Here is a 23,063-nt window from a genome sequence, read left to right on the forward strand (position 1 = left end):
TTTTAAGAAAAGAATGTTGTAAATATTTTGGTGGCTATAGGAGAAGACAAATATAGTGTTTTGTTTCTTTGGCTTTAACAAAGAGTTTGTGATAGAGTCATATTATGTATATATATTTGGGATATTTTAGTACTTTAATTATATGTTTTGTATGCATAATATGTAGAAATATGTGCTTATTACCTCACTTTAGCTTTATTGTCCAATTTCATATATTATTAGCCAAAACAGGGAAGATGAGGTAAATACTACCAAATTGACTTAAATAGAGTTGTTGGTGCTAAGATCTAGAATTAAAGATGTGCAGACTACTAATTTAACAGGCCTAGCTGAATTATGCAAGGCCCAAAAGGAAAATCAATAAGTCTTCATGTAATTATGGACCATTATTAGTTATTCATTTAGATTAGGATAATTAAGAGTTATAGAAGATAACTCTTGGAAATTTTGTACTTGGAAGAGGAACCTGCAAGAGAAATCTCTACAAGTAGTGGAAATCAAATACACAACAGGAGGATAGATACATCCACAGTATGCATCTGTTCATTATTCCCCTCTCTGCAATTCTCTCTATAGTTTATCTTGCATAAACACTTTAGTTTAGTTTTTCATTGTTCTTTTAAGATCTAAGAATCTTTTTAAGAAGTGGAGAGTGATGACCAATCATCTTCCTACTTGAAAGATTTTGGATTTCAAGGGAGCTTTTATTTTCTGTTTTGTTACATGTCTTTCTATTTAATTACAATGACCATTGAATTAAGTATGTCGTATTAGTTTTATAAGTATTTAGTTTAGTCTTTTTACTTATGTATGAATCTTGTTATTTATTTACTTGATGAATGATTTCTTTACCTTAATACATTTATTAGTTTCAATTATTATTGTTAGTTGACCATCATATCAATTTAATAATAATACTTGTTATGAAAATATTTAAGTTGAATGTATTAGAGACACTATCTGTACTTCGATCTATGTTGGTAGAATAAATTTAGTTGCATCATTAGTTTGAGTGGCTAAAGAAAAAACACATCATCATCTTATTCATTAGATCTAGACTTAAAGTAAAACAAGAGGATTACTAAGTAAATGGCTAGGCTAAATATTATTTCTATCATATAGATTCATACAGTATAATCATTGCATATTTAGTTTATAATTTATTATATTTATTTTTTATGAATATATTACTTTTAAAAAATATTAATTTAGAGCGTTTAGATTTAATTTTTAGTATTTTTATATAATAGTTAGTCTTTATAATAATGGCTCTGTAGTTTTTTGTAAAATTATCTCGTAGTTAACTTATTCTTACTATAGGAACAGTTTATACACTTACGAGTACATATTAATAGCATCCATTTGGCAAATAATATCATATTTCTATACTTCTGCTTCAGCCTGTTTGTATGGACAAACTAGGCTCTACAGTTGGAGAGCTCAAAAGCCACAAACGCCCAAATATTTGTTTTGCTGAATTTCTGCGCTATAACAAATAATTTTAATGATTTTTAAAATAGGTCTAGACACTTAATTATGTAAAATACAGTCTAATATAGAATATGCAAGAGTTGTGATATGTTGTGTGTTTAGAGTTATGAACATTAAATTATTTTAATTAAAATTTTCATTATATTATGCTATTATTAATTATTGATTGGAATTTTTCTAATAGTAGTATCAAAATTATACGTATTTCATATATTTAGTGTAATTATATCATTAAAATTTGTGTTTTGATTGAAAAACAGTGCAAAACAATGTTTTGCAGAGCCGATAAACACTGCAGCCTCTAGAAGAGTTCTAGAAGCTGCAACGATGTCAAAGGCAATCCTATAATAAAAATTAATTATATCTTTTTAATTAATTTAGTTATTTCTCAATCAATTCTGAAAATAGATTTCAATTTTGATACTTTAGATTTTAAGTGTTTAAATTTATGATACTTAATTGGAAAAGTTTCAATTAAATAAAATTGTCAAAAATTAAAATTATTAATTTGATTATTTAATTTTTACAACCTTGACATGTAGGATGATTATAGATTTTAGAAAATTTAATGTGATTGAATTTTTATTATAATAAATATAATTTTATTATATAATTTTTTAGCTGTGCGAGTTTTATAATTTATGTAACTTCATATTGGTATTATGCCAAGAATAATTAATGCAATTAAAGAAAGAGTATAAAATTATAGAGACCCAAAAATCTCTCAAAGAGGTCTAGTAGTTTCTCAATAATCCGGTGGGAGCTTGAAGATAAATTATATTATAAATCTAAGTTCACATAGCATTATAAAACTGAGTCATACTTCATCTGCATAATATTTTTTTAGAGTTTTATTTGGTTGTCTTCTTAATTGTATATAATTTTTTTTATAGCCTTTTCGATAATAAAATGGTCATGTCACAAACAAATTAATTATAAAATTCAGAATATGATTTTTATATTTGACATTTGGTAAATTAATAATTTTATTAATTATTAAATTATTAAATTTTTATTTTTTATTAAATATTAATTATTTTCTTATTTAAACTTTTATTAATAGTTACTCCCTCTATTCCATACTAATTGACATTTTTTAGTATTTTATTTTGATTAAGAAAGTATTTGATAGGCTTAATTATAGAAAACAAATAACTAATTGAAACTAAATGACTCTTCTATAGATAGTAATGTGTGTATTATATTAAATGAATCTAAGTGTACATTTGATTAACTTATAGTTTATAGATAATAAACCTGTTATTTTCTAACTATGAATATTGATTTGTTTTATGCACAGCCGGTATATTCATTACTTATAAAGTGTATCCATTTATTTTTAGTGTCAGGTTCATTAATCATGAACTTTAGATTCATCACTTATAAAGTATACATTCATTTGTTATTAGTATCAAATTTATTAAATATAAATTTTAAGTTTATTAAATATAAATTTTAAGTTAATTACTTATAAGTTGTATATTCATATATTATTAGTGCAAGGTTCATTAAATATAAAATGTATATCCATTAACTTATGAACTTGTTCTTAACATATAAATATGTTATTTATTACTTATAAAGTGTATATTCATTTATTATTAGTGTCAGGTTCATTAAACATAAATTTTAGGTTCATTACTTATGAACTTGTTCTTAACATATGAATATGTTATTTATTACTTATAAAGTGTACGCTCATTTATTATTAGTATCAAATTCATTAAATATAAACTTTAGATTCAATACTTATAAAATATATATTCATATATTATTAATGCAAGATTTATTCAACAAAAATTTTTTAGATTCATTACTTACAAATTGTATAATAGATTAAGATTCATTAAATATGATGTATATATTCATTAAATTTTACTGGTAAACTTATTCTTAACATATGAAAGTATTTTTTAATTTGTAATTTTTAAGTTCTAATTCATGAACCTCAGATATACATGTGATGAATATACAGTTTATAACATATGAACTTATAAGTTGTTTTATAAATTTAAATCATAATACTGATGTTTGGAGGGAAAAAAGATAAAAATTATTTCTATTCTTTTAGAAAAATAAATTATTTTTTTTATATTTGATCTTAATTATGTTGATTAAAATTTCTATTATTTTAATATATAGTATTTTTCTTATCAAAATATTAATATATTCTTAAAAAATAAATTTAGTATTGTAGTAAAAAGAAATACAAAATACAGTAAATTATAAGAATTGAAATAAAAATTTAATAATAAACTTTTAATAATAATATAATATAAAATTAAGGAATGAGATATGATAGAAAAATATTTTATAATATATCGATTCATCTATTTTGTTATGAATTTAAATTTATGGTGTTAACTTGTCTTATTCTTTTTATCTATTAGCTATTTAATGATATAAAATGTCAATTAATATCTAATCAAACAAACCCTAACTTTATAATTTATCAAAATACACACCTAGCTTTATAATCAAACAATATATGTATGTTTTGGTCTTCGATACATAATGTTTCATGTTCCTGGATTCATAATATAACAATTCGAGCTTGAAAACCAAGAATTATGGTTTTGGTAATAAGATTACTCCAAATCTAGTTCAATTCTTATAGTTATGATTGTGCCCATAGATATCCCGAAAACAGATTATTAATCTTTAGAATATAATATATACATCTAATTTTTATTTTTTTAAAAAAAGATATTGAACTATATATCTATATCTATAAATCTACTAATTAAATGTTTAATATTAAAAACTGGTAAATAAGTACTTAGTTATATGCTTTGGATTTAAATCAAAACTATAACAACGGTTATCCTTTTAGATTATTTTTTTTGTAAAAAAATGAATTCTAACAATCCTAAAATTTTTTTACATTAATTTCATAAATAACAACAACAATAATAATAATAATAATAATAATAATAATAATAATAGTATTAGTAGTAAAGTAATGGTCATAGTTAAATGAAAAGCTTATAAAGGATCCAAATGCAAAAAGAGAATTAACTTATGCATCTCTGAATGCATTTAAATTTAAGGGAGCTATTACAATTTTAAGTTTTTTTTTTAGATAAAAGAAATTATATAATTATAAATCGTGCTAAAAATAACTATTTTACTATTAAAAAATTTCAATTCATAAGAATACAATTAAAGTCACTCGCATCAATTATCATTATTATATTTTTCGTGTCTAAAAATGTAGATTTAGAATTTAATAACTTTTAAAGTTATTGTTTAACCATTAAATTAATCTTATCGGATTAGTAACTTCTTCCATTGCGACATAACAGTTAAATAACGAGGTTAGGTGTAATACCCGAAATTTTTATATTTAATAATAATTATATTAATAATGAGTTTTTATTTAAATTAATTTTATTTTATCTTTATTTGGTCTAGTTGGAATGATTTAAATGCAAAGTTTAAAATTTTGAAAATTAATCAAGTAAATTACTTGAAGGGTAAATTATATTTTTAGTTATTCTAATTTTTCCGCAATGTATATGTATATATATAAATAAAATTATATATTGAAAAATTATGGTAGAAATTGTAAAGGATGTTTTTATAAAAGAATTTTGGAGAAATTGGTATTTTAATTAACTACTGGTATTAAATTTAATTGGAAAAATAATTAGTAAATTGATTATTTAATTTAATTGTATGTAGGATTTAATTGGAGGATTATTTTGGAATAAGGATTAAAAGTATAATTTTATTATTATGGGGGTTTAATAAAAATTTGTATATTTGGTATTTTTGTAAATAATTGTGTCGGCAGGGGTATATATGTAATTATATATTTTTAATAATTCTAATTTGGTCCAAATTAATTAGCTAGGGGCTTAATTGAAAGGCTAAAGAAAAGTTTAGGGGTTAATTGAAATTTTATAGGGTTAAATTGTAAGTAATTAAAAGAGTTGAGGGACCAAATTGTAATAAGAAAAAGTTCAAGGGCCTGATGTGGATATGGAAGGAAAAAGAAAGAAGAAAAAGAAGAAAGGAAGAGGAGAGAATTGTCGGGGAGAGAGAGTGAGGCGGAAGAGAGAGAGGGGGTCGGTGGTGGCACCTGAGGAAGTGGCAATGGCGGCAGGCGATCGGCGAGAGTGTACGTGAGGTGGCAGCGATTTTCTCGCTGCCGTTTTCGGCATCCGTTGGCTGCGATCTCAGTCTCAAATTGACCGGTGAGTTGAAGGCTTCCTTTTGGCGGCAGCAGCGTCGGTTTTGGTGGTCGGAGGAGGGAGTTCCGATGAAGTAGGTGGCAGCCGTGTTTTTCAGCTTTTTCGGCGAGCTCCGGCGGAGGATGGACGATCAAAGGACGTATTCCGACTCTTCTCAGCTCAAGCTTCGCAATGGCACCGATTTCGTGGCGATCGGACTTCGTTTGCGAATCGACGGCCGAGATCGTCTGAAAATTCTCTCTTGCTGATCGGGAGTCAGATCAGAAAATCGGAAGCAGGGATCGTTGTCAACGCGTCGTTGTAAGTCTGATGGTGTGTTCAGATCGTTGATCGGACTCCGGCGGCTAGAGGCAAGTCGACCGAGCGATCAAGTGTCTCGGTAATTTTCTTTGGCCCGTTAATTTTGGAATTCTTGGTTTAATTGTGTGCTTATTGATTTGTGTTGATTATTAAATGATATTTTGTGTTACAATAATTGTTTGTCGGACTACCTGCCATAGTTGTATTTTTATGCTGTGCGGCGGAGTCGGGAAATAGTGAAGTCTTGGGGACCCGACTCCCGTTATATTGCTGGATATTTGTAGTGTTCTTCTGGCAGGTCCTGGACCCGTTTTACGGGGGTAAATGTCCGTGTTGTAGGGGGAGTCTGCCTAATTTTCGGTAGAATTTACCCGAATCGGGATTCTTAGACAGTCAGTCCTAGGAGTCTAAACCTATGATTAATGATCGATTGTTTTAGCGTTTTGATAAATTATTTTTCGTGATTAGATGATCTGTTTGTTCGGCTTGCTCCAACCGAGGCACCGGAGCAGAGTTAGGAGGTCGCCAAACCAGTGAGTTAAAGTCATATATCGATTATGCACGTGTGTCATGCATAAATTTTTGATTTACTATCGTGATTATTTATTTGCAAGTTCAAATTATTCATTTAATTATTATTCATTTGTATCATGCTTTTGATTACTATTCATTTATATATCATTGATTCTTATTATTGCATGATAACACGGGATGGGATGACAATAGAACATAAGAGTTTGATGAGTGTTCCGGTATAAATCCGAGAGTGATGGAAAAGGGTAAATAGGTAAATTTGAAAAGAAAGAATTAAGACTTGCCCTGATCGAGCTTGCTCTCTAGGCTTAGTAGAGTGTGTTTACCGGAGGTAAGGTCCTTGATCGAGCTTGCTCTCTGGGCGCCGACTTAGTTGGAATTAAGTGTTCAGGCTGGAGGTAAGGTCCTTGATCGAGCTTTGCTCTCTGGGCGCCAGTCCTGTGGAATGAAAGAGTTGAGATACAAGTATTCAAGTTGGAGGTAAGGTCCCTGATTGAGCTTTGCTCTCTGGGCGCCAGTCCTCTTGGAATGAGAGAGTTGAGATACAAGTGTTCAGGCTGAAGGTAAGGTCCCTGATCGAGCTTTGCTCTCTGGGCGCCAGTCCTGTTGGAATGTGAGAGTTGAGATACAAGTGTTCAGGCTGAAGGTAAGGTCTCTGATCGAGCTTTGCTTTCTAAGCGCTAGTCATGTTGAAATGAGAGAGTTGAGATATTAGAGTTGAGCTTAGTCGAGACGTAAGTTTTAAAATTGATCGAGATGTTGAGTTGGGATTAGGGTTCTATTGAAGTACTCCGTCCCGTTGCGTGTGGAATAATTTTTGTTTAAGCATGGCATGATATATATGTTTTGACATGACACGTTTAATTTTTGCAGGACTTATTATTTATTTTAAAAAAATTAAATAAATGTGATATTGAGATGTTTGAAACTGTTTTAGATATATGATTTTAACTCACTCTCGAGACTGACAGTCTCCATTTACTGTTTTTCAAATTCGTGACTGTTAGTCTTCCCGCGACTCTTACTCAGTAACCCGACTTCTTCATCATCGGGTGATGGATTCGATTTGGTATGTTAAATTGTAAAAATCTTAGATTCTCCGTAGTAGTAATAGTAGAGGTATCAGTTGTAAATTTTATGATTTTCGGGTCTCGCCTAATTTTTTTCTGGCAAACCAAATTAATTGTAAATTTAATGGTTACGAAATTGTGGAATCAATAGTATTATTTGAGATGAGATTTGTTTAAGTCAATGAGTGTCAGGCTTACTATGGGATTCGGTGGCCTTACACCTACCCATTCCCTAGTGCCGGTCACGGGTCCACAGAATGGGTCGTGACATTAGGAGTTATTAAACTTTAAATCTTATTATTAAACACGGGATAAACACGGGATAATGATAACTGACATAAGTGACAATTATTGAATTCTCACAAATCTTAATTTTTTAATGATGAAATACTTATTTTTGTTACGATTTATAGCTAATTTTTCAATCTAAAAAAATCATATACTTAAATTATCAATCACTAAAATCATAAGGTAATTTCCTATATTTATCTTTAAAATTATCAATCATTAGACAAGTTGGTACATAGGAATTTTGCATGCCCAACTTGTCTAATGCTCGGTAAAAAATTTTACTTGATACTGCTTTGGTAAGAATATCAGCGAGCTGATCTTCAGATCGGACATATGGGACTTCAATTATCTTAGCTTCTAATTGTTCCTTAATAAAGTGTATGTCTATCTCCATATGTTTTGTCTAATAATGCCGAATTGGATTATGAGCTATATCACATGTAGCTTAGTTATCACAATATAGTTTCATAGGACTAATATATGAAATTCAAAGTTCATGTAGTAAATTCTTAATCCAAAGTAACTCACAAACACCTTTAACCATCCTTCTATACTCGGCTTTTGTACTTGACCGAGCTACAATACTTTGCTTCTTACTTCTCCATATAACAAGATTTTCTCCAACAAATGTTAAGTAACCTGTTAGTGATCGCTTATCATCAATAGAGCCAGCTCAATCTGTATCAGTATAGTCCTCAATTGACAAAGTTGTCCCTTTAGTGAATGTAATGCATTTCTCTGGAGAGGATTTCAAGTAGTGTACAATATGAAAAACAACTTTCATATGATCTTCACTTGGAGAGTGCATGTATTGACTCACTATACTTAGAGAGTATTGCCAAATCCGGTCTAGTATATGCAAGATACATTAACCGACCTACAAGCCTCTGATATCTTTCTTTATTTGTAGGGACTTGATAGGGAAATATGTCAAGCTTAATATGCTTACTAGTAGGAGTATCAACCGGTTCACATGCTAGCATACCGACTTCTGTAAGCAAGTCCCAAGTGTACTTTCGTTGAGACAAGAAAATACCTTGCTTAGATCGTAGTACCTCAATCCTTAAGAAATACTTGAGATCATCAAGGTCTTCATTTTAAAATCTTTAAAAAGATAGTTTTGTAAGGCTATATCAACATCATCTCCTATTACAATCATATATCAATTTATATAATAAGAATAATTGTTTTCCCTTCCTTATGTGTTATAAAGAGAGTATGATCAGAACTACTCTATTTATAGCCAAAGTCCTTCATTGAATTTGTAAGCCTTTCAAACCAAGCCCTTAGATAACTTTTCAATTCATACAGAGACTTTTTCAGCTTACAAACTTACTTACTTCCTTTAACCTGAAGCCTACATCCTAGAGGTAGTTTATGTACACTTCCTCTTGGAGATCGCCATAAAGAAAAGTATTCTTTACATCAAGTTGATGTAGAGATCGATTCAAATTTATAACTAAGGATATAAGGATTTTAATAGTATTTATCTTAGCAACATGAGCAAAAGTCTCTGCATAATCTATCCATACATTTAACTATATCCTTTTGCAACCAACCGAGCTTTATATCTCTCCATAATTCCATCCGTCTTATATTTAATGGTATAGATCCACCTACATAACCATGTTCTTTTCATTTGGTAAATCTACAATCTTCCAGGTATCATTCTTTTAAAGAGACTTAATTTCTTCGTCCATTGCTTCTTTCCACCTCGGGTCTTTTATGGCTTCCTATACATTGTTAGGTACATTTATAGAAGATAATTTATTTGCAAATGATTCATATGTCTTTGACAACTTATGGTAAGACATAATTATTTATTAGATATTTAGGTTCAGAGGTCATCATGGATTCATAGCTTGACTTAGGCTTTCCTCCGGTAGTTCGGTTAGAGTATTATAACAAAGGATTCATGAGTTACCTGAGATTCAATCCGAGATGCATCATCAAGTAAAGGTGACACTAATTGTGGTGCTTCAAGCTCATTTCTATTATCTTGACCCCGAATATCAAGCTCAAAATGCTCGGTTGATCCAAGATTAGGAGAATAATACTTGGGTTGTTCTTGTTTGGGTCATTCAAATAGGTCAGGAGTTTCTATTGGAAGGTTTAGGTCGGGAGTTTTTGTTGGAAGGTCTAGGTCGAGAGTTTTAGTTAGAATGAGGTCTCTGTCGGGAGTTTCAGTTGTAAGGAGGTTTGGGTCGGGAGTTTAAGTTGGAAGATCATTTTGTGTTTATGGAAGATTGGCATTAGGAAAATATTTAAGGTCGGGCTGCAAGTTAATGTTTCTCTCCTCTTGACTTATAATGAGTATAGCAGGAAAATACATATGATGTTCATTGAATTGGACATCTATATTAACATACATTTATTGAGTTGGAGGGTGATAACGCCTATATCCTTTCTTACAAAGACCATATCCAACAAAAATACACTGAATAACATGAGGTTGGAGTTTATGAGGTCTATGGTAAGGTACGTGAACAAAGGTGGTGCAACCAAGGACTTTAGAAGGTAAGTTGATAATGATGGTAAGATAAGGCTTTAATTTAATATATCAAGTGAGGTATGAAAATTTAGAGTACAAGATGGAATTCAGTTTATGAGGTAAGAGACTGAGGACAAAGTTTCTTCCTAACATTAGAGAGGCATATTGTCTTCAAATAGTATAGCTCGTACCATTTTCAAGAGATGTCAGTTTTTTCTTTTTGTAATTCTATTTTGTTAGGGAGAATAAGGGCATATGGTTTGATGGATTACACCATGTTATTGGAGGAATTGCGTGAGTTCATGATTAATAAACTGGCCTTCATTATCTGTCCAAAGTACTTGAACTGAAGTTTATATTGAGTTTGCGCCATCAAATAAAATTTCTTGAATAATGAGCAAGCATCTTACTTATTTTTCATCAACCATATTCATGTCATACGACTATGATCGTCAATAAAGGAAACAAACCATCAAACTACATTTAAGGTCGGCACCTTTGCTGGTCCCCAAACGTGAGAGTTTATAGTCATAAATGGTGCTAAACTTTTATTTAAACTATTATCCCTTGGTATCAAGAAGGGGGGTTGAATTAGTGACCTCAAATCGCGAAATAAATTGAGATAGGAAATGCACAAGGACTTTAAGAAGAATAAAACAATTTAGAAGAGAGTTAGGGTTAGAGAGATTCACACAAAGGTTTATAGTGGTTCGAGAACAATCCTCCCTATATCCACTCCTCAAAATCAAACTTGAGATTCCATTATAATCTTCAAGATTACAACCTTTGAGTTTTTCAAGTTCACCCAACAACTTGGTGTTTTCTTAGGCTAACACTAAACCTCTTCACTAAAAGAATCAATCCTCCACAAGTCCCTTAACCCTAGAGTATTAAGTGGTTACTCAACAACCAATTTCTTGTGTTTTTAATACCTAGGCTCACACAACAGCCTTTTAAAACAAATAAATATAGAGATTCAACTTAATACACTTTATAAAAAATAGAATTAAGTTTAATAAGATGAGAAAATAAATTTACAAGAGTTTGGGTATATTAAATTCACACACTTGTCTCTCGAGTCTTTATGAGTGGTATTTATACACTTACCAACCTGTTAGAGATGTTATAATACTCCTAAAGCTCATTACATGTAAATTGGATGACTTAGTAAAAAGTTGTATGCAGTCATGAAAAGCACCCTCGCGCTTTCTAAAAAGATTCGTTGAGACTCTAAACAGCTCCAAACACGTGGCTCTGATTTGGTGGCTGAAGTCGCAACAGTCATTGACATTGCATTAAATGTGAAAACCGCCCTCGCAACCAAATGTCATGATCACACTTTTTAAGGGCGTGCTCAGAAGCGTCCTCATGCATTTCGTTGTGTAAATGCCTGCCATGTTTGAGCTTTTATCTCTAATTAAGCTGCCCTCGTGTTTTTGGAGGTTGACTTATTGACTACCAGGTGTCTCTCCTTCCTTAGGCGATTGTTAGAGGGTCTTCCATTGAGGCTAGTCAACTTTGACCACATGGAAAGCGCCTTTGTGCTTTTAAGTCGCCATCGCGCTTTTCAGATCTTTTTGCATACCTCACTTGGGAGCTTGAGGAAACCTTGCCTTATGAATGAGTCTTTAATATATTGTCACTCAAACATGATATTAGCCATATTCAATTTGGTTGTTAAGATCAAAATAAAGATCAATTGACCTTTAGGTCAAAAAATCTCCTCCTTTTTAATTTTGACAACTAAATTGATAAAGAAGATAAAATTGAGTGATTATAAGAGCAATTAGATGAATAATGAATAGGATTCAAAAGTTTGAAAGAAATTGCTTTGATTTTTAACCTAAGATAGCAAGAAAAATCATATTTACTTAGACTAAATTGCTCCCCTTTAATGTGGTATTCCTTTTTATCTTTATTTTATTTATATTAAATAATCAATTGTGTCATTCTCTTCCCCTTTGGCAAAAGCAAAAAGATATATAATAAGATAAAATAGAGATCATAACACAAGATGACAAATAAAAAAGAGAATTGTATTAATATAGAAAAGGTAATAAAATTTGTAATAAAAAAGAAGCTAATATATGAAAAAGATATGTTTTTTTATCAAAATAGAAAATAGGAAGAATGGTCAATCTTCTTCTTCATCATCCTTTTTTTCCTCCTCTTCTTCTTGAACCATAGGCTCCTTCCATTTGCCTCTACTACTTGAACTAGCATGAGTAGGGGGAACCGATGCCTCTTCTTCCTCCTCCTCCCAATTCTTAACATGGCAATGGGGGATCTTGTGGATTTGTTGAATCTCCACCAAGTCCGCATGCAAATAATGAAGGTAGTTCCAAGTCCTCTCCATTCGTTTGAGAACCTTGTCTTTGAAAGAAAGAGAGGGTTGGCCTTGAAAGGTAGATGGAGTAACACTTAGGATTCTATGGTCCTTTTTCTTCTTCTTCCTATCATCTATATATTCTTCAATAAGTAAAAAGAACTCACCATCCATTTTCCACTTAGAGCCAAGACAAATTACCTTAGCATGCTCAAAGAAAGGTAGACCTAAGGAGATGGGCGCTATTAAAGGACTGGGATAGGTTTTGTTAAAAGGGGGTAAGGAGTTGAATGTGTTTTGCTATTTTTGTTATGTGGGAGGACATAAGAATAGCCCATTTTTGAGTATTTCCAAAGTAAAAGAGGTGGTCAAGAAATAATTTTGAGATTAGGATATTCTTAAAATGAATCATGTCATAAAGCAGGAGAAGATCCTTGTGAGGTAATTTCTCCATCCCATTATCCCTTGTATTGATGGTGGAGGATATCATCCTAAGCACTACCCAATGTGAGAGAGACTTGAGATCTTTAGAGAGGGGGTGTTTAGAATAGGTGTCTTTGGTGTAGATTTGTCTCTAAAATTGGGAAGGAGAGAAAGGCATTTCAATAAAATTTTTGATGATTCTCGCAGGGCCTCTCTCTTGAAATCTAAAAATAGAGGAGAGTTGGGTTCTAAAAAGGATCTTTTTCTCTCCAAAAAATTCTAAGCTCTATCCTATAGTATTCATTCCCATCACCTTTTTTATTGATCACCAAAGAGGAGAGAAATTCTTTGGTGAGATTCTCATACCATACGTCTAAAGACTGGGGTGGAAAGAAGTTCCTTAATCCTATAATATCTAATAAGGTATGTACCTCTTGAGACACTCCAAGCTCGATAAAAGATTCTTCATCAAAGAACCTATTAGTTTAAACATCTTTTCTCTCTATTATCATAAATTTTATCTTTGTCTCATTATCAATACCCTTCATTCTTTCTTGAATAGTTTGAGAAGAAGAAGGACCTTTCCCAACGGATTTTCTTGACTTCATGATTATGAAAGAAAGAAGCTGAAGAAGATTGTAGGAGATGAAAGTAGAAAGAAGAAGTAATTTGAAGTTTAGAATGTAGAAATCTTTTGAAAAGTGATGAATGTCCATCAAATTAGCTTTATGTAGCTTTAAGCAAGGTAAAAAATGGTAAAACAATGACTAGATTTGCATTAAAGTCTTTTTAAAAACACTGTAATGGTTAGTTTTGCAGATATTAAGGAGAAGCGCGATTGTGCAATTGAAAAAGTAGTCACAATGGTTATAGTTTTGCTAAATTATGGTTCGGCTTTAGAATCACGAGCACTTTTTAGAGGTTAGTTTCTAGTTTCATATAGATCTGTAAAGCACGAGCTCCCTTCTAAACCGCGAGTGTGCTCTTTAAAAAAATATAGATTTTTAAATTCATGCAAGATTATGCTTGATCACATTCATTTTTTCTTGAGAGTATCAAAATGCATAATGAGCTAAAATACATCTTATATGCCAAGTGAAATCTTAATACTCAACTTTCAAAATAGAGATGCAAACAAAATATGTCATCACAAGCATATCACATTAAGAATTTTAAGAATTGAGAGTTGGAAAGTTTATACAAAAGGACTAATCTAGAGTACTTCCATCAATCATTCCTAATTCTCTTTTGATGTAACTTAATCTCTCCTTATTAAGAGGTTTGGTAAAAAATATTGGCAAGTTGGTTAATTGTATCATTTCTAATTCTCTTTTAATGTAACTTAATCTTTCCCCACTATGCACCTAATCTCTCAAAAAATGATGTCTAATGTTTATATGCTTACTCCTAGAGTGTTGAATGGGATTCTTAGAAAGATTTACAATACTTATATTATCACACTTTATAGGAATGTGATCAATCTCCCTCTCACAATCTCTTAATTGTTGCTTCATTTAAAGAATTTGAGTGTAACAATATTCCACCGCCACATATTTAGCTTCCGCAGTGGAGAGAGCAACCAAAACCTATTTCTTGCTATACCAAGAGACTAAACATTCACCTAGAAAATGATAAGTTTCGGAAGTGCTCTTTCTATCTAAAAGAATTTCTGCATATTTGACATCTGAATAGCCTATTATGTCAAAAGATGATTCTCTAGGATACCAAAGTCCTAAATGTAAAGTCTCATGCAAATATTTTAAAATTCTTTTAACGATATCCAAGTGAGAATCTTTAGGACAAGACTAAAATCGAGAACATAGACAAAAAATATACATAATATCGGGTCTAGAGGCAGTTAAGTATAAGAGAGATCTGATCATACTTCTATAGAGCTTTTCACTTATACTCTTACCCTTCTCATCTTTGTCTGACATTATAGTGACACTCGCAGGGGTTTTTGCTACTTTGCAATCATCCATCTCAAATTTCTTCAAGAGTTCTTTTGGGTACTTGGATTGGTTGATGAATATTTCATCCTTACTTTGCTTGATTTGGAGACCAAGAAAGAATTTGAGCTCTCCTATCATTGTTCATCTCAATTTTTTTAGTCACACACTTAGCAAAATCATCACAGAGTAATTCATTAGTAGTTCCAAACACAATGTCATCAACATAAATTTGAATAATTAGAGTATCATGTTTGTGTTTCCTTACAAATAAAGTTGTGTCAACCTTTCCTTTTGAAAATCTATTTTCAATTAAAAAGGAACTAAGCCTTTCATACCAAGCTCTAAGAGCTTGTTTCAAACCATATAAGGCTTTAATCAATTTAAAAATATGATTAGGAAATTTATGACTTTCAAAACCGAGAGGTTGCACAATATAAACTTTTTCCTCAATGAAACCATTAAAAGATTGCACTTTTCACATTCATTTAAAATAATTTTGAAAATTCATGTGACATGCATAGGCTAAAAATATTCTAGCAGCCTCTAATGTAGCAATTGGAGTAAAGGTCTCATCATAATCAATGCCTTTCTCTTGGTTGTAACCTCTTGCAACCAATCTAGCTTTGTTTCTAATGATAGAGCCTTGCTCATTTAACTTGTTTCTAAATGCCTATTTACACCTAATAATTTGGTGATATGTAAGCCTAGGAACAAGTTATCATAATTTGTTTCTCTCAAATAGGTTGATTTTATCTTGTATATCAATCACCCAACTTTCATTATTTAAAGCCTTATCAGTGGTCCTTGGCTCAAATTGAGAAACAAGGGCTAGATTATTTAAAGCTATTAGTTTGGAACGAGTACTTACACCCTTTGATAAGTCTCTAATGACTTGAGTAGGTGGATGATCCTTTCTGAAGTTCCACTCCATGAGAAGACTTTATGGATTCTCCACCATTTGGGGTTCTTAAGTTGCATCATGGTTATGTTGGATTCCTTGATTGTCCTCAATGTATTTTTCAATCCTTTCTTATGGATCATCAAGGTTATCATTAAGCTCCTCAAATGCACCTACAAGATCATTCGCACAAGTACCTTTCTTAAGGTCAAGTTTGCTTGATTCATAAAAAACATTCATAGACTCTTCAACTATTAAAGTTCGTTTATTAAAGATTCTATAAGCTTAACTTGAACTGGAATAGTCTAGAAGGATTCCTATATCGGTTTTAGAGTTAAATTTTTCAAGATTATCCTTGGTATTCAAAATGTAGCATTTATATCTAAATACTCTTAAATATGAAACCTTAGGCTTTCTTCCATTCCAAAGCTCATAAGAAGTTTTCTTCCTTTAAAGGTCTTTTGAAAACTCTATTTGCAACATAACAACTACTGTTAACGCCTTCCGGCCAAAAGTAAGATGGGAGTTTATACTCATTGAGTATTGTTCTAGCCATTTCTATTATCTATCAAAGAATGGCTTGAGGTGTTGAGCTCCTTCATTGGTTGCCATTAATCTTTATAGTCGTAATGATGCTTGAGAAGAGTATTTTGTGCTCTAATACCACTTATTGTCCCTAAGAATCAAGAAGGGAGGTTGAATTGGTGACTTTAAATCGCCAAAATAAATTGAGATAGGAAATGTATAAGGACTTTAAGAAGAATAAAGGAATTTAGAAAAGAGTTGGGGTTAAAGAGACTTACACAAAGGTTTATAGTGGTTCGGGAACAATCCTCTCTACATCCACTCCTCAATATCACACTTGAATATTCCACTATAATCTTCAAGATTACAACCTTTGGGTTTTTCGAGTTCACCAATCAACTTGGTGTTTTTCAAGGCTAACACTAAACCTCTTCTTTTAGTGAACCAATGTCTCACTAAGTCTCTTAACCCTTTAGTGTTAAGTAGTTACTCAACAACTAGTTTCTTGTGTTTTTAATACCTAGACTCACACAACAACCCTTCAAAACAGTCCAATATAGAGATTCAACTTAATACATTTTACAAAGAAGAGAATTAAGTGTAATAAGATGATAAAATAAATTTGAAAGAGTTTGGGTATATTAAATTCACATACTTGTCTCTTGAGTGTTTATGAGGGGTATTTATACACTTACTAACTTCTTAGAGATGTTATAATACTCTCAAAGCTCATTAAGTGTAAATTGGATGACTTGGTAAAAAATTATCTATAGTCAAGAAAAGCACCCTCGCACTTTCTGAAAAGAGTCATTAAGACTCCAATGGCTCCAGACACGTGGCTCTAATTTGGTGGCTGAAGTTGCAATGTTCAATGACATTGCATTAAATTTAAAACCTACTCTCGCGCTCGAATGTCGCAATCGTGCTTGTCAAGGGTGCGCTTAAAAGTGCCCTCGCATTTTTCATCACGTAAATGCTTGTCGTGTTTGAGCTTTTGTCTATAATTAAGCCACCCTTGCGCCTTTGAAGGAGTTGACTCATTGACTGTCGTGTGTCTCTCCATCCTTGGGAAATTGCTAAAGGGTCTTCCTTTGAGGCTGGTCAACTTTGATCATATCATGCTTTTCAAGTTTTTTTGCAAACCTTACTTGAGAGCTTGAGGAAACATTGCCTTATGATTAAGTCCTCAATATACTGTCACATAGACATTGAAGAATGATAATAGCCACAATCAATTTAGATGTTAAGATCAAAATAGAGATCAGTTGACCCTTAGGTCAACATAAACTTATCGAGAAAGAGACTCGATGGCTTTTTTTCCAATTTACCAGTTTCATATTTGAAGTTCAAAGTAGATTTTTTTTAAAACAACTTAGAAAAAAATATCCAAATGATATATGTCCAAGGTGTTTATGTCATAACCAGATTGTATTTTCTATACTTGAGGATACTAAACTACTATTCCCCGAATCCGACTCAGTGAATGCACTTAAGCTAGGTAGTGCAAGGTCAAGATAATACAGCTTCCTTTTTCTAGTACCATAACCAGTTATCCTCTTTGTCTTGATGTCCTTAAAAATATAATAATCAGGCCAAAAAAATTACTGCACAATTCAAAGAGGTGATTAGTTGTGATACAGACATTAAATTAGAATTTAGAGATGGGACAAATAGAACAAATTTTAAATTTAGGTTATCAAGAAAAAATGACATTTTTTACCAATAATACTAGCTTCTGTAACATTGGCTGTTTGTTCATATGGTTTTAGCTCGGTAGGTATATTAAAAGGCATATGATCAGTTGATCTAGAATCAATAATCCATGTATACAACCTAACAGTAGTATAATTACAAAAAGATTTACCTGGTGGTTCAAAGATATGTGTAAAGCAGCAACATCTGGTGAGGAAGGCTGCTCGGTTATAGTTGTTGATACTGATGCAGTTTTTTACTTTCATTTCGAGGCTTTAGAAAGATCCCACCATTCAGGATATTCAATCAAGTCATAACATTTGCTTTGAGTATGTCATGTTGCACCATAATGTATACATTGTTTTGTTGAATTGGTCTGTTTGTTATCAATATCAAAGTTCTGAATTGTATTTTGCCGAGCAAACGAGTTATTTCTTTTGGCGAGCAATGCAATTGGCTCTAAGGAAGTGTATTCGCTAGTTAAGATTTTTTTCTGATTTGCTTCTCGATGAACATACGCATATGTTTGTTCAAGGTCCAAACTCGAATCCATTTTTGAAGGATTTCTCCTCTCACTTGTTCAAACTTAGCATTAAATCCATTTAAGAAGATGTGAATTCTCAATTTTTTCACAACTGCTTTATATATAGTGACGTCATTATATGATCTTTCATTCTTGCTTTATCCCAATGATCAAGTTCCTAGAATATTTCAATCAACTTGTCGTAGTAAGTCGAAAAAGATATACCAAACTGCCAACTTAGAAATGCTCATTCATTAAGTGTCGCCCCTTGATCTGACTTTAGGTGAGCTCGTATAATTGTAATCTTAGTGCAACAACAACAATTAGTTTTTTTAGAATTAGCCCGTTCGTGCATCTTTCTTCTAGCTCAGCTTTGTCATCTAGCTCGGGCAGTTCAAAAAGAAAAAGACAAGAAGACTCATAGGGGTTCTCCAAATAAATATCGGCCCTAGAAGGCGTAGGCGTGGAGCGAATATAATCACCTCTTATGTAACTTCTATCACTAATCTCGAGGGGGAGCAACAAGACAAGCCTTCTCCTTCATCTACAAAATCTTCCTATGATCCAATTTTATCAGCCTAAGTCACTGAGGATTTGCCTTCATGGGTCACTCGTTCTCAGGGGCAAGCCTCGCCTCAAATGCCTTTGCCATCAAAAAATTTTTGTTTCGTCTGATCCATCATAGAATGCTTTTGAATTACTCAAGTACAAAAATTTATATAGATTCTTTTTTATAAAATTCTTATTATAATAAAAACTAGAAAAAAGAATATTTCTAAAAGATAGAAATATATATAGTAAGAGATAAATACACGCAATATATAGTGTTTAGGAGATAAATAATAAATCAAATCTTCTACACATTTAATTTTTATTTAAGGTTATTAAACAATTTATAATAAAAACTCATCATTGCAATATACAAATTTTATTTAAAAAGTAGAATTTACTTACCAAAGAGCTTCAAAGAATAATCATATTATATCATTCTGTCAGTTTTTAAAGGATTCTTGAATGAATAAATACAAATTCAAAATAATATATATATATATATATATATATATATATATATATATAACAACTAATATCCTAATAGAATTTTTTATATATTTATTTTAACTATAATAAAACGACTCAAATCGAGCTTGAAAATTATTATACTGAAAAATATAAATAATAATATTTTAATTATATTTAAGTAACAAAATGGCCAAATTAACCATTTCATAAACTTATTAATATAAGCCTTGCGCTTCACATTTTTATATATATTATGCATTTTTTAAAAATTAAAAGATTTAAATTCTTAAATTTTGTGAACTATTTCAGATAAGAAAAATTCTTGCTTAAACTACCTTCTATGTCAATGATAAATTCATATAGTGAAATCGCTAGTGCACCATGAATAATGATTTAAGGGAAGATTGTTTTTTTCTTTTCTCCAGTAGTAGTTTCTAGTTTGTCTTGCAATCATATGTACTTCTAAGAAGCCTGAACGAATTGCAAAGCAACTACTATCTACCCATAGCTACATTGACCAAGTATCTATTATTACCACTACCAATTCCCATTGAAGACAACAATCCATTTTAATAACTCTATATGGAAGAGCTTTTATTTGTATCAAGATTAATAAAAGTCTATATAGAAACATGATACAAGATTGAATTCTTAAATTTCTATGAGAGCTGACAAAAAGGAGATCAAAGGAATTCCAATGCTTGCTTCTATAATCAGAACCAAACAAATGTTTCTAGTGGAGAGTGAAAACAGCATAATCCACTTCAGTGAGATGCACATAAACCCATACTCATTTTTCTAACATGTTTAGTTACATAACTGAAGAAAGGAGCATAAAAGTTTATCATTTCCTCATAAGCTCATTCAAGCTGTGTTAACAACTATTGCCCTGTTGCAGCATCACTTTTAGCCTCTGTCTCACCTTGTATCACATCCTCCTTTGTGTTCATGTCAGCAGGAACAGACCCTACAATTGTAGCTTCCTCAACAGGAGCACCTTCATTTACAGAGGCAGCCTCAGAACCATTTCCATTGGCCTCCTTTGACTCTGTCTCAGCTTCTTTGTTCCCAAACAACTTGGAAGGAAGCAAAGAAGCCACAGCAGCTTTCGCACTTCTCTTGGCAGCCTCAGCTGCCTCAGCCTCCTTAGCCTTAGCTTCAGCCTTCTCCTTTTCCTTCTTCTCCATAAGCTCCATCAATTCCTCTCCTCTTCCTACCCTTCCTAATAATTCCTTGGCAAACTCCTGCAACTCCAAATCAAGCTCAATCGCCTCATCATCCAACATTCCATCAACCATTTTAATCAGCTCATCCATCTGATCATTATCAGCCAATGCCTCCATCATAAACTTGTAACTAGCATTATCCATCTTGAGTTTCTTCACCATCAAATAATAAAATGACTTTGCCTCATCAATCTTCTTCAATTTAACCAACTTATCTACCAATCTATTATAAACAGCCAAGTTAGGTCTCAACCCTGTGTCCACCATTTTTCTGAAGTATCCAGCTCCATCATCAACTCTATCTTTCTCCAAACAAGTATCCATCAGAAGACCATAAGTATACTCATCGGGCTTCACTCCCTTTCCATCCATCTCTCCATAAAGGTCCTCAGCCTCAACCAACATTCCATTTTTACACAACTGGTCAATCAAGTTATTATATGACAAAACATCAGGACTGCATCTATAATCACCCATCTTTCTGAAAACATCAATAGCATCCTCAAATCTCCCTTGCGCACAATAACCATCAACAATCACATTAAAGCTCCCTAAATTAACAGCCAAATACCTAGGCGGATTATGTTGTTGTAACATCCTATCAAACAACTTCAAAGCCACATCAAACTTTCCATTCTTACACAAAGCATCCAACACAGAATTATACGCAACAGCATTCATTCTAACCTTTGAATTCTCCCCAACAGCCTCTTCATAACACTCCATGGCCTCATTTTCCATTCCCTTCATGAAATAACCCTTCATCAAATCACCATAAACAACCCCATCCTCAATAACTCCACCACCCATCTTCTCCTTCAACTCATCAAAGAGCCTAAAAACTCCCTCCGAATCCAAATTTCTAACACAACCAACCATCAAATAATGATAAACAAGTGGGTCCGGTGTAAAACCCCTAACCCCAATAATCTCATCTTTCAACTCCAAAGCTTTATCAACCTTCCCATTATCCACCAACCCTTTAATCAATATCCGATAAGTCGTCGGAGAAGGATTAAAAGGTGCATCATTTATCAATTGCTTATAATGCTCAAGTGCAGTATCTGGCTTCCTGCAATCAAGATAAGTCTGGAAAATCAAATTATGAGTAATAATATTCGGTGCAATACCAGCCTGAATAATAAATCGATGAAGCGATAGCAAATCCGAATATTTCGACTGCCGTAGCTGCGCATTAAGCACAGCATTAACCGTATATATGGTGGGCCGACAATTAGAGTAAACAGAGTGGCGAGTAAAAAGGGCGGCCTCGTCGAGGTCATTCTCACGTATCAGAGTTAAAATGCGGTTATGGAGGTCGTGGCGCTTTCCAGAAAGTTCGGATATGGGTTCGGGGAGTTTTGGAGAATTAGGGTTTTGAATGGGTTTAGGGATTTGTTGTTTTTGCTGTTGTTGTTGGGTGCGGTGGAGAGAGGAAAGAGGTGGTTCGATACGGAGACGGCGTTTGCGACGACGGCGTTCTGCTGCGGCCTCTTCTGCGGAAGAGTAGGAGAGGAAGCGGAGAGAGATTATAGAAGGTGGGGGGAGGTGGTGGTGGTGGTGGTGGTGACGGTGACGGTGGCAGTGGGTGGCAATGCATTTGAGGTGGGTTAAGAAGCTTAGTTTTGAAAGTGCCATGGGAGATTTTGGGTTTTAGTGAAAATATGATAAGAGAAATGGGAAATTGAAGATTGAAAATTGTTGTAGGGTTCAGGGTTTAGAAGGTAGAAGATAGAGAGATGTTTGGTTACTAAGTTAATTGAAAACTTATCAAGGTTGAGAATCAGTTCTTTTTCAAATTTCAATGATTTATTACAGATTTGGGCTTAAATGATACATTTTGAGCTGGGGAACTTACACAATACATGCTTTTTCTTGAAATTTTTACAATTTTCCCTCTTTTTGTTTGCAGTTGTACCTTTTCTTTTCATTTGTACGCTTTTACATTTTTATTTACAAAAAACATTTCAAAGCTCTAGATCGAAGCTATCCTTGTTGGTTCTATAGTTTTTTAGGTTGGGGAAACCATTTTCAATGCCTGATCGTCCAAAGGAATTTCGAAAATGGTTATGTGGTCGCCGACAACGAAAAGAAAAACTTTTTCT

General features: G+C 32.3%; 1 protein-coding gene across 1 annotated transcript; it reads right to left on the reverse strand.

Moving 5' to 3' along the window:
• Nucleotides 1-20,415: 20,415 nt before the first annotated feature.
• Nucleotides 20,416-22,690, reverse strand: LOC8272432 (pentatricopeptide repeat-containing protein At3g49240, mitochondrial). Its single transcript, XM_002516631.4, has one exon. The coding sequence runs from the start codon at nt 22,594-22,596 to the stop codon at nt 20,614-20,616; it is 1,983 nt and encodes a 660-aa protein (XP_002516677.2). The 5' UTR covers nt 22,597-22,690; the 3' UTR covers nt 20,416-20,613.
• Between the last annotated feature and the right edge of the window lie 373 nt (nt 22,691-23,063).

The sequence above is a fragment of the Ricinus communis genome, chromosome 1 (genome assembly GCF_019578655.1).
Source record: "Ricinus communis isolate WT05 ecotype wild-type chromosome 1, ASM1957865v1, whole genome shotgun sequence".
Taxonomy (NCBI): Eukaryota; Viridiplantae; Streptophyta; class Magnoliopsida; order Malpighiales; family Euphorbiaceae; genus Ricinus; species Ricinus communis.